The 16047-nt window shown below is 48.0% G+C and overlaps 6 protein-coding genes across 6 annotated transcripts; 3 read left to right on the top strand and 3 right to left on the bottom strand.

The window, feature by feature from the left end:
* The first annotated feature begins 343 nt into the window (after window positions 1–343).
* On the top strand, window positions 344–2029 carry FOBCDRAFT_232326 (S-adenosyl-L-methionine-dependent methyltransferase). The gene is made up of 11 exons (XM_031191154.3): window positions 344–377; window positions 425–460; window positions 509–602; window positions 649–671; window positions 721–739; window positions 787–909; window positions 962–984; window positions 1033–1070; window positions 1125–1262; window positions 1318–1740; window positions 1787–2029. Exons 1-11 carry the CDS (start codon window positions 363–365, stop codon window positions 1830–1832), a joined length of 978 nt encoding a protein of 325 aa, XP_031032385.2. The 5' UTR covers window positions 344–362; the 3' UTR covers window positions 1833–2029.
* A 451-nt stretch (window positions 2030–2480) lies between these two features.
* On the top strand, window positions 2481–7170 carry FOBCDRAFT_190670 (and other transporter-domain-containing protein). The gene is made up of 12 exons (XM_059608699.1): window positions 2481–2684; window positions 2732–2799; window positions 2845–3549; window positions 3600–4248; window positions 4391–4450; window positions 4640–4665; window positions 4961–5110; window positions 5166–5241; window positions 5294–5958; window positions 6006–6167; window positions 6228–6776; window positions 6824–7170. Exons 1-12 carry the CDS (start codon window positions 2511–2513, stop codon window positions 7032–7034), a joined length of 3495 nt encoding a protein of 1164 aa, XP_059467927.1. The 5' UTR covers window positions 2481–2510; the 3' UTR covers window positions 7035–7170.
* Window positions 7171–7458: 288 nt separating this feature from the next.
* Window positions 7459–8846, top strand: FOBCDRAFT_244191 (pyridoxal phosphate-dependent transferase; the record flags this gene model as incomplete). Its single annotated transcript, XM_059610593.1, has 5 exons — window positions 7459–7500; window positions 7541–7672; window positions 7740–8070; window positions 8251–8439; window positions 8542–8846. 5 exons carry the CDS (start codon window positions 7459–7461, stop codon window positions 8844–8846), a joined length of 999 nt encoding a protein of 332 aa, XP_059467926.1.
* Window positions 8847–9381: 535 nt separating this feature from the next.
* On the bottom strand, window positions 9382–11227 carry FOBCDRAFT_244188 (amino acid permease/ SLC12A domain-containing protein; the record flags this gene model as incomplete). The annotated part of the gene is made up of 4 exons (XM_059610592.1): window positions 9382–9581; window positions 9663–10013; window positions 10062–11002; window positions 11112–11227. The coding sequence occupies 4 exons, from the start codon at window positions 11225–11227 to the stop codon at window positions 9382–9384; spliced, it is 1608 nt and encodes a 535-aa protein (XP_059465981.1).
* Window positions 11228–11567: 340 nt separating this feature from the next.
* On the bottom strand, window positions 11568–13019 carry FOBCDRAFT_232318 (uncharacterized protein). Its single transcript, XM_059609893.1, has 5 exons — window positions 12474–13019; window positions 12366–12425; window positions 12298–12316; window positions 12159–12250; window positions 11568–12101 (listed from the first exon to the last, which is right to left on the bottom strand). Exons 1-5 carry the CDS (start codon window positions 12675–12677, stop codon window positions 11859–11861), a joined length of 618 nt encoding a protein of 205 aa, XP_059467925.1. The 5' UTR covers window positions 12678–13019; the 3' UTR covers window positions 11568–11858.
* Window positions 13020–14117: 1098 nt separating this feature from the next.
* On the bottom strand, window positions 14118–15448 carry FOBCDRAFT_232312 (uncharacterized protein). The gene is made up of 5 exons (XM_059609892.1): window positions 15041–15448; window positions 14930–14989; window positions 14862–14880; window positions 14715–14806; window positions 14118–14664 (listed from the first exon to the last, which is right to left on the bottom strand). Exons 1-5 carry the CDS (start codon window positions 15254–15256, stop codon window positions 14377–14379), a joined length of 675 nt encoding a protein of 224 aa, XP_059467924.1. The 5' UTR covers window positions 15257–15448; the 3' UTR covers window positions 14118–14376.
* Window positions 15449–16047: the final 599 nt, after the last annotated feature.

Genomic DNA, 16047 nt, shown 5'->3' with positions numbered 1-16047 from the left:
CGTTACCTGGACGTCGTGTAATGGATATGTTAGGCACAGCCCCACGGCGGTGAAGTCGCCCTTCTCAACACCGTCGTTGACCGTGACTAATTATATCTCTACATAAGAAAACCGAATGCAAAGAGAAAGGAAACCAAATTTTATGACACCAAACTTCCTTTATTCCTGTAGAGAGTTCACACTGAATATGCAGAGAAATGGCTCAAGATATGATAAAAACAGAGCCTCCAGGGTAGCGCGACACGCGCCCTTGCAGCAAATCATGTGCTTGAAACTTTATTTGCTTTTATTATCAACTCATTGTTCCCCGCCTCAACGCCCAAAATTTTGCAAACACCACGACTCTTCTCACAACTGCCAACATGTCAGAACGAATTGTAATAAGAAACTCCGTTTGTTCAGGCACTTGCTAATTGAATGGCAGGCGGTGGATCTAGATTACGACTCTGCTATCGAAATAGTAAGTCCATCCCGACCCCACCAAGGTCAAGGTTCTCACAAAAAAAAGCCACTCGATGACTCGTTAAATTTATCACTTCGATCCAGCCTGCTCCATTTCGCACAAGAAAATGGGCGGACTTACCACAGGTTAAGTGAAGGGAGTGAGAATAATCCTCGGCTCAAATTGACTCTGGCTGATGGAAACAGAGTATGCCTACCCAAATGACGATGTGAGCTCATCATGAAACAAACTGAGTGCTTGGTCTAACCGCATTGGAGATCGAAAACGATAGACTCGGTAGGAAGAGACCTCAAGATATGCTAGATAACACTGACAACGAGTAGATCTGCAAGATGGCATGTATATCATTACGCTTGACGGGAAGAGGGCATTGAATCCAGGAGCCGCTACTGCCAAACGAGTTTTAGATATGGGTACCGGAACAGGGATCTGGGCATTGGAATTTGGTGTGTTTTTTGATGAAGACTTTTAAATGGAACTTGGCTAACTAGATCCTAGCTGAGGAACACCCAGCTGCCGAAGTATGCCACTTACAACCCTCTATTGACCAGCCTAATCTCTGAGAATAGGTGATCGGCGTTGATCTGAGTCCTATCCAACCTCCTTTGTTGGTCCAAACTCACGTTGACTCTTAGTAGTATCTTCCTAACGTTTGTTACAGCGTACCACCGAACTGCAGTTTCGAGATCGACGACCTTGAGAAAGAGTGGACATGGACGACACCATTTGACTTTATTTTCTCCCGCATGATGACAGGAAGCTTCTCCGACCCAGAAACGATAGCAAAAAAGGCATTCAAGTAAGCTTGCTGATAGAAGATATCAACCCACGGACATTCTAGTAACGCACGGTAGTGGTCTGAACCCCGGTGGCTGGTATGAGATCCAGGATATCCAACTCCCCGTCTTCTGCGACGATGGGACTCTCGACCCCAAAACCTCTCCACTGATGAAGTGGCAAGAATGCCTTATCGAAGGCTCTCGTAGACTTGGTCGGCCACTTGGCGAGTCTGACAAGTATAAAGCCATCGTCAAGAAAGTCGGCTTTCATAATGTCGTGGAAACTAGTTACAAATGGCCTACCAACAGCTGGCCCAAAGACCCAAAACTCAAGGAACTTGGGAAATGGAACCTCATCAACTTCGAATCAGGACTTGAGGGCGTAAGTCTGGCTTTGTTTACCAGGGTGCTCGGTTGGTCAAAGGATGAAGTGCTATCTCTTTGTGCGGATGTGAGGAATGAATTGAGGAATCCGAAGGTGCATGGGTACTGGAAGATGTAAGTTGCCCTCGTCAATATGTCGTTCCTATACTGACAGCAGAAGCTATGTGGTCTATGGCCAGAAGCCGGAGAAGGAGGCAGCTTGGTAGAAGGAAAATTAGTCCGAGCTTGTGCAGTGTCGACTATACGATAGCCAATGCCTTTTCTATTTGGCGTGTAGGATAGTGGGGCCTCTGCTTTTTATTCAGTTCAAGGGTCCAGGTCAATTGACTTGTCTCGTCACGCTGAAAAACATGTTACGTGGAAGACGAGCAAGGAGTCTGTTCCATGAGACCATCTCAATGTCGCCATCTCTCAGATTACGCTAGAACCCAGGATCATGGGCTGACCACAAAGGGTTTCGAAGCCATTCCGCCTAAGTGTAATTCCTGTCACGAGCAAAAACACAACATACGACTGGTCTGACATAACTGGCTCGTTTCCAAGATGCTGTACCCGAACCAATCGGTACCACCAAAACTTACCCCAGGTTTACCTCGGGGCAACCGGAGCCGGAGTGGATAGCAGTCTAACCCAATCCTCGCCCCGACAAAAGGTCAGAACACCATCTCGCCCCTCCAACTAATCCCAACACGCACAGAATGAGGGGGAACCAGCCCTGCAAATCCGGGGACGACGTCGGACGGGCGCTACATGCCGTCTGGGGTCCAAAGTCCGGTCTAACATGAATATGCATGCAACTTGACTTATATAAAGACCCATTGAGCTTGGCCCTTTGATCGACAGTCTTCATTCTTGGCTCAAGTCTCCACTGATTCTTTGACAATATGGACTACAAAGCTGATGAGAAGGTCGCTGTTGACCATGGTGATGAGATTCATGACGCTCATGTCGCGGTTCAGCTTGCGCATGATGTTGAGAATCAGAAGCTGTCGCCATGGACGCCTCGTATGTTCAGGTTGTACTTCATCCTGGCTTGCGCATACCTCTGCGGTTGCTTGGTGAGTGTTCCACGAGAGGACAATGAGCTGGTTGCTAACTTGGGAAGAACGGATATGACGGTAGTCTTCTCGGTGGTATCAACGGTATGAAGGCATACCAACGCTACTTCAACATGTATGTGAAACCACCAAGAAAAAGCACTTGAACTAACAATCACAGGTCTTCTGAGGGCTCTACGACCGGTATCATCTTTGCGATGTACAACATCGGTTCCATTGCCGCCGTGTTCTTCACCGCTCCCGTAAACGATTTCTTCGGCCGAAGATGGGGCATGTTCACCGGCGCCATCATAGTCATCATCGGAACATGTGTCCAAGCTACATCCACCGGACGAGGTCAATTCCTCGGCGGTCGCTTCATCCTCGGCTTCGGTGTCAGCTTCTGCTGTGTCTCCGCCCCTTGCTACGTTAGCGAGATGGCGCATCCCAACTGGCGAGGCACCATTACTGGTCTGTACAACTGTACCTGGTACATCGGTAGCATCATCGCTAGTTGGGTCGTCTACGGCTGCAGTTACGTCGATGGTGACATTGCCTGGAGAATTCCCATTTGGTGCCAGATGATTACCTCTGGTATCGTTGCGCTTGGCGTTCTGTGGCTGCCTGAGTCTCCACGATGGCTCATCGCTCAGGACAGAGTTGAGGATGCTGTCCAAGTTCTTGCCACGTACCATGGTGAGGGTGATGAGAACCATCCGATGGTTGTGTTGCAGATCAAGGAGATGTCGAACCAAATTGCTGCTGATGCTACTGATAAGTCTTGGTGGGATTATCGTGGGCTCTGGAACACCCATAGTGCGCGACGCCGACTTATTGGTGTCTTGGGAATGGCTGTCTTTGGCCAAGTCAGTGGAAACAGTTTGAGGTACGTCACAAGTTCTTCTACAGCTCTAACATTTCTCTAACCATGCCTAGCTCTTATTATCTCCCCGTCATGCTGAAGCAAGCCGGCATCACCAACGAAAAGAAGGTCTTGGCTCTGAACGGCATCAACCCTGTGCTCTGCTTCTTCGGTGCTATTCTCGGAGCGCGTCTCACTGATGTTATCGGTCGCCGACCTCTTCTGATCTACTCAATCATCTTCTGCTCATGCTGTTTCGCCGTCATTACCGGCACCAGCAAGCTCTCCCTCGACCAACCCGACAACGCCTCCGCTGCCAACGCCACTGTTGCCATGATCTTCATCTTCGGTATCGTCTTCTCTTTCGGTTGGACTCCTCTACAGTCAGCATACATCGCTGAATGCTTGTCCACCGACATTCGAGCCAAGGGTACTGCCGTCGGTAACCTTGCTAGTTCAATCGCCTCGACCATTATCCAGTACAGCAGTGGTCCCGCTTTCCAGGACATCGGTTACTACTTCTACCTAGTGTTTGTCTTTTGGGATCTGTTTGAAGCTGTATTTATCTACTTCTTCTTCCCCGAGACGAAGGATCGTACTCTTGAGGAATTGTCCGAGGTGTTTGAGGCACCCAACCCTGTGAAGAAGAGTCTTCAGAAGAGGGATGCTCAGACTGTTATGAACACTCTGAATGTGACGGGAGATGCGAAGCTTGCGGGAGAGGTTTGATCTGGTCAATCCCAATTGCCTCGTCAAGTTTTAGGTAGCCATACTGAAGATAACTCCATCGCAATCGATATGATGCATAATGCACTATTACTCCACAAATCCTTTCTTCGCAACGTGATACTTTGACCATGATTAGCTCCAAAGCAGTGACCAACCAGAAAGATGTCCCGACTTCAGTGTTTCAGACCCTCAATTGGTTCGCGACAATTTCGTATCGCATGTCAATTGAGTTCCCATTAAACTTGTCTGCCGATCGCCAAACCCTCGGCCTCACTTCCCGATCTGCATACCACGTCGCAGCGAGCAATGGCACCTCATGACCTTGATTTCCACCCCAGTATTTCCAAGGTCTCATGCCCATCAAGCTTTTGCACCAACCTCGCAGATCAAGGAAGTGACCAATCGGTCAAGGTCAGAAAAGCTGGGGTAACTAACCCATTCCCCGAATGAATTCCCGCACCAATCACAAGCTTCAATTGACCTCGGACCGAGCATCCCCGTGATCCATCAGATGATTCTCAAACTCCTCCTTCATTATCTCCTCTTTCCCCACGTTTATGTCGGCCCGTACCGGAGCGAATTGCTGCTCAGTTCCCAGCGCAATGGATCAAGCAAATGATGAATGGCCTGCGAGGAAGAGGTTGAGGACGTCGCATGCAGTGAGTTTGCAATCATGCCTCATGTTGCATGTGCTGACCGACATTAGTGCGACGCTTGTCGTACCCGCAAGACAAGGTTGGGTGATCTACCAGAAACTTGACAGCTTGGCTGATAGCGATAGATGCGATGGAAACAATCCTTGCGCAACATGTGCGTCGATCGGCCATGATTGCACCTATGGGTCTGAAGCCAACTCGTAAGCCTCACTCTTCAATCTACTGCTCGGCTCCAGCATAGTAACACCGCTGTAGGAGGAGCAAGAACGATCTGATCCTAGAAAGTGTTCTGCGGGTCGAGAAAACCCTACATGAGTTAAGATCTGCCATCGTAAGCCATAAGCATACCTTCTGGATTAATTGTCCAGTCTTGACCATTGTAGCCGGCCGGTGTTCAACTTGCCAACTCACCCCAAACAAATCGCACCAACTCGTTCTCGGGTTCCTCGCCAGATCTGAATCTCCGTCGGCAGAGTCATGCGATTCAAACACCGACCAGTCAAGACCAACGTGAGAATGTCAACAACTTTGAGAATGCGGTCTTGGACTCTATGCATACTTCGACAACTGAGTCGATACTCCAATGGCCTCACTTTGATGTCTTTCCACTGCTTCGACATGATGGAGACTCGATCTTCTATCTTGAACAGGCACGACCACCGCTAGCAGTTGCATCAAACCCCATGTATCCATACGTTGACGCGGAAGACATAACCTCGATGTTGGAGGCGTTCGAACGAAACATCAACTTCTGGTACCCTTCTATGTCACAAGAACAACTGGGCAATTTACGTGCGACACTTCAAACCGGAATGCCTTCAGAGGATACAGTTCACTCTTGTCTTTGTTTACTCACCTTGGCTTTAGGATGTGCAAGTCAAGCTGCCGAAGACCTTCGTTTTACAGCTGAGCCCGATGCAGCAGAGAAAGACAGAAGACTTCGGAAGCGGAAGCTGGGTGACATCTATTTTCAACTGGCTCTAAAGAAGCTCCACGTTGCCCATCTGCAAGTTGACTCTGAAAGCACCCAGTGCCTCTTCTTCACAGCGTAAGACGACCCTGGTGTTCCGAATTTTACCCTTTCTAACGTGCCAGTCTTTACTTCGCCTCTTTGGTCCGGCCACTTCAGGCTTGGGAGTATCTCAGTGCTACAGCGACGAGATGCATGTTGCTTCTTTCCTATCCTCCCAACACGCATGACGACGAGGCTGAAGAACGCATCAGAAGGATATTCTGGTCATGCTACATTCTAGAAAGGTAAACCATCATTTCGTACGTAATAATGTCAAAATGACAGCTAACTGATACCTGTCTAAGTGACTATATGGCTGAGCTCTCAGCATGTCCTCCGTCAGGAATCGCTCGCGTCGAGTCTTCTATCCCACTACCAAGCACATATCACACGCACCCGTCCGAAATTGTAGAAGAGGAATCATCTCTCTACTTCTTGGCCTGTATCAGTATGCGACGCCTCCTCAACAGAGTCCATCAACTACTCTACGCAAAGGACACGGGCGCCGCATTCGACCACACTCGCTTTCCACGCATCGTTGCCGAACTACAGCGACAGCTCGATGACTGGCGTGAAGTATTACCAGCCTCATTCTCTTTCAGCATAGATACGGAAGAGGCAGCAACAGCGGCTGGTGGATTCCTTCGACAACGATATCTGACCTGCAAGGGCGTGATTTACCGACCCTATCTGATGTGGATGCTAAGCAGTAGCTACGCTGAGACGAGGGTGCCTCCAATACCAGATGCTATGCAAAATTGCAAGCTATGCCTGGACGCTTGCTTGCTGCATGCCTTAGACCTAAGAGGATTCCCGCAAACAGTTCTGATTGACACGTGGATATGCTCACTTTCGTAAGTTGACGATCGTTTCCGACCTACATCACACTGACAAGGAGCAGAATGTCTGGAGCCATGCTGATCATCCTCGCTGCATCACACGTACCGGCTCTCAAAGAGTTCATTGGCTCACGAGCCACACTTGTAGGAAGCCATCTTGAGAAGTTGTTCCGAAACTGGCGTGAGGTCTCATTCGGAGGAGACTCGCCAAGTGTTGACCGAAGTATGTGGCTTATACAACAAGCAGATAGTTATATAAGGGACTGCTATTGAAGGCGCTCATAGTATTGGCTGTTACATAAATAATAATCAGGATTATAAGAAGGGTTAAAACTGGTTAGCGGCCCTGGCTATGTCTCCAGCCGACTGCCACCGAGAATCGGAGCATGGTTCACGGATCGACTCAAGTCGTGGGTTTCTACTTGACGAATAGGCAATTGCTCCCCGGGAAAGGTTCGCCGGATTTTGTGGCGTCCCGCGGGTGCTGCAACGGCCGGCTCCAGAGTTAATTTCGCTCCGCGGAAAACTGGCATGGAGCTAATATGGCAGCGTGGTCCTCACTACTAGAAGAGTCAAAGCGAAGTATAAGACAAGCAGATTTGTTTAATAATTGAAAGTTTCACTCTACCACTATCATATAAGGGCCCTTCTTCCGCCTCTACTGCCTTACCACACCACGTTTGCCCTATCAACTGCAATGGCTATCAATGGGTACATAGAAATTGAGAGTTGTTTGACCGTCAGGCTCTCCAAGCCCATATCTGCTGACAGTCAGCCAGTTAGTCAACGGCCTGGTCAAGGAATCTCCTATTACCACTCGGATTCATGAAAAGATACAGGCTGCGAAAGCAAAGGCATCTCGCGACTTCAGATCTGATGTTGTTACTGTTCCTGTTGAGGAAATGATGGAGGTATGTAACCTTGCCCTCTTGATCGCCCCGCCCCTCCCCCAGCTCTGCTAACGCATTACTCTATCAGGCCATTCTTGCGGCCTCGGTCAACGATGACATTTACGATGCCGAGGGCAATCCGTCTGTCAAGGCCCTCGAGGCGAAGATGGTTGAGCTGACTGGCATGGAAGCGGCGCTGTGGGCGGTTTCAGGCACGCAAGGAAACCAGATCTGCCTTCGCACCCACCTCACGCAACCTCCCCACAGTGTTCTCTGTGATTATCGAGCCCATATTCAGTGCTGGGAGTCTGGAGCCCTGCCGGTCATCTCTCAAGCCACAGTTACTACGGTCCACCCGACGAATGGCATCCATCTTACACTCGAAGATGTGAAGGCTAACATGATCGCGGACGGAAACAGTGAGTAAACACCAAAGAGAGATTCCTCTCTACATGTTGCTCGACGCTGTGAAGTTTACTGACCTGGGTACAGTCCACTTTCCTCCGACCCGAGTTGTCTCGCTAGAGAGCACCTTGAGCGGCACCGTTCTCCCTCTAGCAGAGGCACGAGCTATGCAGATTACGTTCGTTCATTCGCAGTTTCCGAGGGCTCACGACCTGTTGCCATGCATCTCGACGCGGCCCGAGTAATCGATAGTGTGGTTGCTGAGGGCGTCAGCCTGAAGGACTATGCTGCATGCTTTGATAGCATGTCTATCTGCCTAGCTAAGGGTATCGGTGCCCCTATGGGGAGCGTTATTGTAGGAAGTAAGCGCTTCATCGAGAGATGTAAGTATTACCGTAAGATGCTTGGCGGTGGTACCCGACAGCCTGGCATGATGGCCGCTGCAGCTTTGTCTGCATTTGAGTATACAGTGCCCCAGTTTCCAGCCATACATGCATTATCAAAGAGAGCTGGCAGTCAACTCGAGGACACAGGATACAGGCTAGCGCTGCCTGCGCAAAGCAACATGGTGGTACTAGATCTGGCTGGCATGGATATTCCTGGTGCTGCTTTTGTTCAGTACTGCGCCGATGCGGCAGTCACTGTCTTCCCCAACGGGCGTTTAGTGTTCCACCATCAAACCTCAGAGGAGGCCGTTGCCGATCTGGTCAACGCATTGAAGAGGCTACTCCAGGCCAAGAAGGATGGTAAAGCTCTGAACAACGAGGCAGTGCAGAGAGGCTGTTTGTGAAAGCCAAACGTCAAAGGAACGATAGAAGACATAGCAATAAATCCTTCCCGCGTACTTTTGATGTTCTCCTCCCACAATTGCACTCACGGCTGAATCTAGGTAGAAACTCGAAGTGAGAGAATGCGAAGTAAACTAAGCCTAAGTTTGAGAGACGACCAACTTCAATAATCGTCTTGAAGTTTAGAATCTTTTGTGCCATCAGCGCGTCTCTCAGCGGGAATCTGCGGCTAATAAACTGTACTCAGCTACGCCGACGTACTCATTGTAGCCTAGGTCAACAAAAGCCAAGCCACAGGGAATAAAAGGAAGGCTGTCTACGTAAAACAGGAACTTTTGGCGATGATGGACACATTTTACATAAGGACAGAGTATATTCAATTGCGAAACCTTGGAAAAAGCTTCCGAGTGGACCAAGAGTACGACTCTCTGGTTTAAAATAGTGCAAGAGCGCTTACGATCAAGATGAATATTCTTTGTTTGATCTTGCATATCGGCCTTGGGCATAAGAGTGGCGAACCTTTCCTAGAGCAAAGTCCTATGCTAGCCAAAACCAGAAGCGCTCGAGAGCGTTACGTGGCTTTGGATCCTCCCAGATCTCCTCCAGTGCATCGATGGCGTCTTTGCCACTTGTTATATCAGCTTCATTTGACGGGATCCATTTCGTCTTCTTGATCAACTTCCATGCAATAAAAAGGACGGCGAAGATGAGAGAGTTGACGTACGCCGCGAAGAAGTCTGGAAATAGTTGTTAGTGCTGTAGTTGGATAGAGTCTGAATAACACGCAAAAGAGTTGATTGGGCGAGAATAAAGCTTACCGCTGATGTTCCATCTTCCTGACATGAACACGCTGAAACCGTTGAAAATGATCAACATTGAGAAGTAGATGAGAGCGGCCCAAGCTGCCCAAGGTTGGAAATAGCTTTTCAGGTGGAGAGTGTCGCGATCAACTCCTTGCGCCTTTAAGGCAGCATGAAAACGGATGTATGCCAAGCATACACAGGACCAGGTGAACAGTGATGAAATAGTAACGAGGTTTTGAAACCACTGGAATGCTTGAGCAGCACCGCCATCCTTTTGGACTGAAAGATAGGTCAGAAGGCCCATGGCGCTGGTAACCAGGACAGCAATCCAGGGTACTCCTTGTTTGTTGCACTTGAGGAAGAAGGCTGGAGCTTGTTTATTCACAGCCAATGCGTACAAATAACGGGATCCACTGTAAATAAAGGCATTGGCAGATGATGAAGCCGACGAAAGGATAACAGCATTAATGATAGACGGAAGGACTGAGATGCCGACGTTCTGGACTCCGATCACCCATGGTGAGGCTGCGGCATTAGAAGTACCGCTTGCCTGGGCTGATAATAGGCGAAGATCGTTGGAAGCAACTAAAATACCCACTGCAAGGGCACCAAGAACGTAGAAGAAGATAATGCGCCAGAAGATGCGACGGACAGCTTTAGGGATGTTCTTGCGAGGGTTCTCAGCTTCACCGGCAGCAACAGCAACCATTTCCACGCCACCAAAGGAAAAGGCAGCGTTAATCAATGTGGTAAAAAAGCCCAAGAAGCGACCAAGATCACCCTCAGAAAGATATTCCTTCATCGGCCCTGGATTCTTCCAGTATGTGAAGCCTAGCCGGCGACTCTGGGGGTTACCTCCAAGCATAACGATGAACGTCATGATTAGAAGGCCCACAATTGTGATGACCTTGATCGAGGCGAAACAGAACTCTGCCTCGCCATAAATAGAGACGGCGAAGATATTGAGTAGTACCACGACAACGAGGATGATAGTAATCCAAACAGCCACGTTGACGCCCTCAGCCCCTTTCCAGTATCCGATTATGAGGGAAGCAGCTGATAATTCTGCACAGAGGGTGATCGCTGCTGAGTACCATACATTCCAACCAACCGCGAATCCCAAGGCTCTATCAACGTACCTGGCACAGAACTGGGGAAGGGCTCCAGGCAAAGGGAGCCAAGTCGCCATTTCACCAAGGCTCATCATCATGACAAAGATGAAGACTCCGGTTATGGTGTAGCCAAGAAGGAGCGAGAGCGGGCCGGCCTTTGTCAACGCACTGCCGATACCAAGAAATAGCCCCGTGCCAATGGAGCCTCCGATGGCGATGAACTGAATGTGGCGAGACTTTAACCTTTGTAATTGTCTCGTTAGCAGTGAAGCAAGATGTTATAGGCACGCGTGGGCGTGTTTGAACCAGACAAACATGCAGACCAGCCGTAAGTTTGGGAGATGCGGCATACCCTCTATTCAGTTCACCATGCTGGTGCAATAACTCTCCTTGAGTAAGTGGATGCTCCGTCTCAGAATGGCATCCCTCATTCTTTTCACCCTTCTCGATATTGATGTCTGTGGTCATATTGATATCGAATTGCCTTGCTAAAAGATCTCCACATGGAGAATCTGGGGAACCTGGGAAACCTGGGGAAATATAGCTTATTATTTCTTAAGCAGATTTGACGGGACGCCCCGCCACCGTCTTGTACATTCACTTCGCCGGTGTTTGCCGCGGAAATGGTAGCGCTCTTGTTCGCCGCGGAGTCCTAATAGACTGCACTACACCTAAGACACTTACTGACGTAGCTTAACGGTATCCTGCCTAGCCTGAATTTAAGTATAGAGAGGCCCCATTTCGTGGACATTCACCAAGTGTATTGAGGCATGTGGCTTGCACAACAGGCAAGTAGTTACACAAGGGGGTTCTTTTGACATGAGTTTGCATGCATTACAAAAGCCATTGTCATCTTGTACAAAGGAGGTGCGAGTGATGGCACAATTGGTTAGGTAAAAGCTCTACGTGGAGCTTTCGATGTAAATCTGACTCTGCTATATCACAGAAGCGAAGGGAAATATTCATCCGTCTACCTTCCGAACACACCGTGTATCAATCAAAGCTCCTATGCTTCAAACCAAACGGATCTTAAGAGGGGTGATTGGGTAAACGCTGGTGGCCTGCGTGCTTAACATGTCCACCCATGCTCTTGATCAGCTTAGTTAATGTCACCCTTGCCTCCCGAGTCACAATGCTTGAAGCTTACTTCCGGCCCACAGTAAGTCTTGTGGTCAAAGTTGCTCGCCGGTCCGATGAGGAGGTATCCGTGCCAAGTTCCACCATGGGTTAGTTCCAAACACTGGGTGCCGCAGATCTTGTGCCCATGGTTCTTGATGTGATGCTCGATTGCACCTGCAATGGTTTCCTGTTCAGCAGTCGTGTCACAGTGTCTACCAGTAGACTGCGGTTTCCTTTGTCAGTATCTACTGCTATAATGTAGAACGAGAGGTTCACATACACGATAGCGGTAGAAAAGGTTGCTGTTCGGACCAGCATGTCCAGTAAAGGTGGAACAGGTCTTGACGTTTGATGCATGTTTAATGGCAGCGCCTGAGCGCCATGTTAGCTCAAAATCTACTTAGTTATCTCACACTTACTGATCTGGAGAATTCCGTCCTAAGAAGTGATGTTATAGGCCTGTCGATATGACCGAGGGGTTTCTTACCTTGATAGCACCTCCGATGATAACGCAATGAGAGGTAATAGTGATGATTCTCTCGCAAACCTTTAGAGATATCAGAACTGTAAACAATACACCATGAGATAAACTTACCGTAACGTGTCTGCGCTTCTCGAGGGCAGAGTCCTCAGACTCAAAGTCCTCAAGGTGGTACAGCGCCAGAGAATCCGGCATCTTAACGGCCTCATTAACAGCCTCGGTCTCGTTAACGGCCTCGGTCACCTCTGTGGTAGGCATAGAGTAAATAAACAAAGGCAAGGACATTAAGACGAAGAAGTTCATAAGGGCGGGTTTCATCTTTACTGAGGTAGGCAGCGAGATTCGCTGCGAGAAGGACAGTGGGAAGAATGTATCCTGCTGATGCTTGAACAATTTGATCGAGGAAATGAGGGTCGAGTTGAGGTTCTGGAGTCATTACTATGATTGAACGTGAGGCCTTGGAAGGGTATCGGTCTTTTATAGGTCTTTGATGGGAATTTCGAAGGATTTGGTGATATGACGAGAGCAGATGTTGAATGTCAGATGATTCGATGGGTGAGGGTATCTTCGGCGTGGAAGTGAGCATGCCGCTTATCCGACCCATGTGAAATGCTGTTGGTTCTACAAGAGGCGCAGGAACTTACGAGAATTTTGCATGCGCAGAACCAACACACTTGAACTAAAGCCAACAGCGGCTCTATATATGAGGAAGATGCATGCAACTCGGTAGAACGGCATCCCCCGCAACAATAAGCGCCACGGTCTCACACACAATATGCTGGCGGATCCGAGCTTTCCACGCGGACTTTAGTGACAGATAGCTGAATCCTCTGGGATGAATTACTGGTTTTTAGCTAACTCTTTGTAATACCAGCATAGAGCCCTACAGATATTAGAGCTCTTGTGGATTCCTCTTTCTTTGTATAGCCTTCGAAACATCCATTGTCAAGACTGTGAATTGAGCTATTTGTAGAACTCTGCGAAATGGATTCTCGGACCTTTCTATTTACCGAAAAGCATCAGTCGAAGGATTTTATCCTTGTACTTCTCATATAATCATCTTCATCAAGAGTCATGATATGTTGGCTGCAAGCACAATCCTTCGTCTTCTGCATCTTTCAGTTGGTCATTGAACGACGTTTGATCTTCGATTTGTGCCGAATTGCCGCCTGAATAATGATATCGATGATCAGATCTGTCGACAATCCAGAAGATGTTGCAGTCCATATCGCCTCCTGTTACTACTTTGATGAAACGACCCGTCTGGTCCTAAGGAATCCCCGAGGGCTCCTTGTTCTTGCAGAAACTGGTGCTTGTGAAAGAAGGATATGGTCGGCACTGTGCAGGATGGATCAGACTTCCTGCCGTGTTGGTTGCATTATCAAGACAAAGATTCAGCTGTTCAAGGACATTCCAATCGTCTGCGAGTTACGTTCTAAACCCCAAGACAGTTTCCCTGGCACCGAATTCGATCATATCCAAGTCAATGAAGAGCTTCCACAAACCCATCAAACTCGCAGTAGTTACATCCACCGTCAATTCGGACTACGAGAGAAGAGAGGCCATAAGTGGATTAGAATAAGCTTTTTCCCTCGGCGTCTAGCTAGTGATGTCTAAATACAACCCTAAACTAAATAAGCTCATTCTGCCGAGGTAGTTTTCCTGGATTTTGTAGGCTATGATGCCATTGGTGCTAAATTCATACAATCCTCTGAGGATGCAACGACTTGATTTTTCTGCGACGCAAGTGCGCTGTGACAAGATTCAAGTACCAGCTAAGTACAATAACCACCACGTCCGGTATGCATGTCATTTGCGGCAGTTATCATTCTCTTGGTTATAATTGATTATGAAATTGCAACTACTTGACTTCTTGCTGCCTATAAGGTTAAATTGACTTCCCGTAATTGCTATCCTGGCCTTTTACTCTTTTCACGGTTGATGGCCCATCGAAATATGTTATAGGTTACCTGCAGAATCACTGCTCGACTCATCATCTTCAACTAAACTCATTTCTCTATAGCTCACGGTCAGCTTGCTGTTCTTTCTCCTTCTCCGCTTCCTCTAAACTTTCCAAATCCCACATCATGGATACCGGAGTAACAATAAGCTTTGGCCCGCACTCTATTTCGTAGTCAAAGCCCTTGGTCGGTCCAATGAGGAGGTGACCATTCCAAACGCCAATGTCAGTCAGGTCCAGGCATTCGGTGGTACGAAGTGTTACCCCTTCCTTTTTAATACGGCTTTCGATTGCCCGTTCAATCTCGATCTGTTCGATGACGGTATCGCAGTGGCCATCATCAGTCTGCTCTACTTTAGCTATCTGACGTGAGGTTAGATGAGAGATGTACCAACCTCATACTGATAGTAGAGCTCGTTATTTGGACCGGCGTGTCCACTAAAGCGTCCGCATTCTGTTAAACCGACGGCATGCTTGATTTCGAAAGCTAAATATTCAGTTCATATCCGTATTTAAGTCATGGATCGCCTGCTTGAACTCACTCCAGCGGAGCCATATTATCTTTGATGGATACATTAGAACTCTTCTCACATTCAAGAGACTGCTTTACCTTTAATCCCTCCTTAAACTCATGTGATGGCGCAATCGCATCCCATGCACGTTCATATATCTAGAAATCAGCCATGGCTCAGTAAATAAATAGGAACTTGGTATTACTCACAGATCTGCGTTTCTCGGGCCGTTGTTCTTCCACGTTGTTTTTCGTCTCTCCGTGTTGAAGCTGTTCCAGTGCATGAAGCAACTCAAGATACATCTCCTGGTTCAGCGCACTTGGTCGGGGACCATTAGCCGAACCTGTCGCCTCTAAGATAGGCTCCAAGCAAATAGAGGTTGGCAAAGACGTTAAGGCCAGTAAGATCATAAGCTTTGGATGCATCTTTGTTGATGTAGGTAATCAGATTCGTGACTATGAGAAGGAGAGGCACGATATACCCGGCTGCTGCCCGGTTGAATCTGTCGATTGTGCCGGAGTCAAAGGAAATGTTTGGTGACATCACAATACGCCGGGTGGTATTCTAAGGATTTGTGGCTGGATTAGCGGTATTTGTTGATGAAAGCTGAAGAAATGGGCGAAAGCTACTGGTGATATGACATGTGCAGACGAGGCTATGCCAGGCGATACGTGCCGGATATCCGGTAGTGGAGACGCTGTTGGCTGAAAACGCGTTGTCACTTACGAGTTTCATGAACATTCAGAACCAACATGCTCGAAAAGAAACAGTCGATTGGTCAATAGTGCAGTATCTCTCCATCTCGGAAGTTCGGCAACTCTAATGTGAAACGCGGCCACATAATCACATATCGACCTTATCTTATCGCAAGCGATCACTGTTTTACTCGTTGATATAATATTAGGAAGGTCGGGTTTTGAGTAAATACCTATATATTTGAGATAAAAACTCATTTACAAAGGCAAATATCGGTTGAACTCACTTGTAATCATTCCTCCGCATTCTGTATTTCTCGCCCAATTACGGAGTAGCTGCTTAGTTGTTGCTGATCTCCAGCACCTAATTCTTAAGATATCACGTTAGGTATTTGACAACTATAGAGAGTTTTCTTATTTTCTATTGTGCCTAATATAGATAGTTTGATAGGGAAGTCTCCTTAGATTCTACTATACATTTGACAACGCAAAGCTATTGATATTAGAAGTAGGTGTCGTGC

This window comes from Fusarium oxysporum, chromosome X (assembly GCF_013085055.1).
Source record: "Fusarium oxysporum Fo47 chromosome X, complete sequence".
Classification (NCBI taxonomy): domain Eukaryota; kingdom Fungi; phylum Ascomycota; class Sordariomycetes; order Hypocreales; family Nectriaceae; genus Fusarium; species Fusarium oxysporum.
This window is presented reverse-complemented; position numbering and strand designations above follow the sequence as displayed.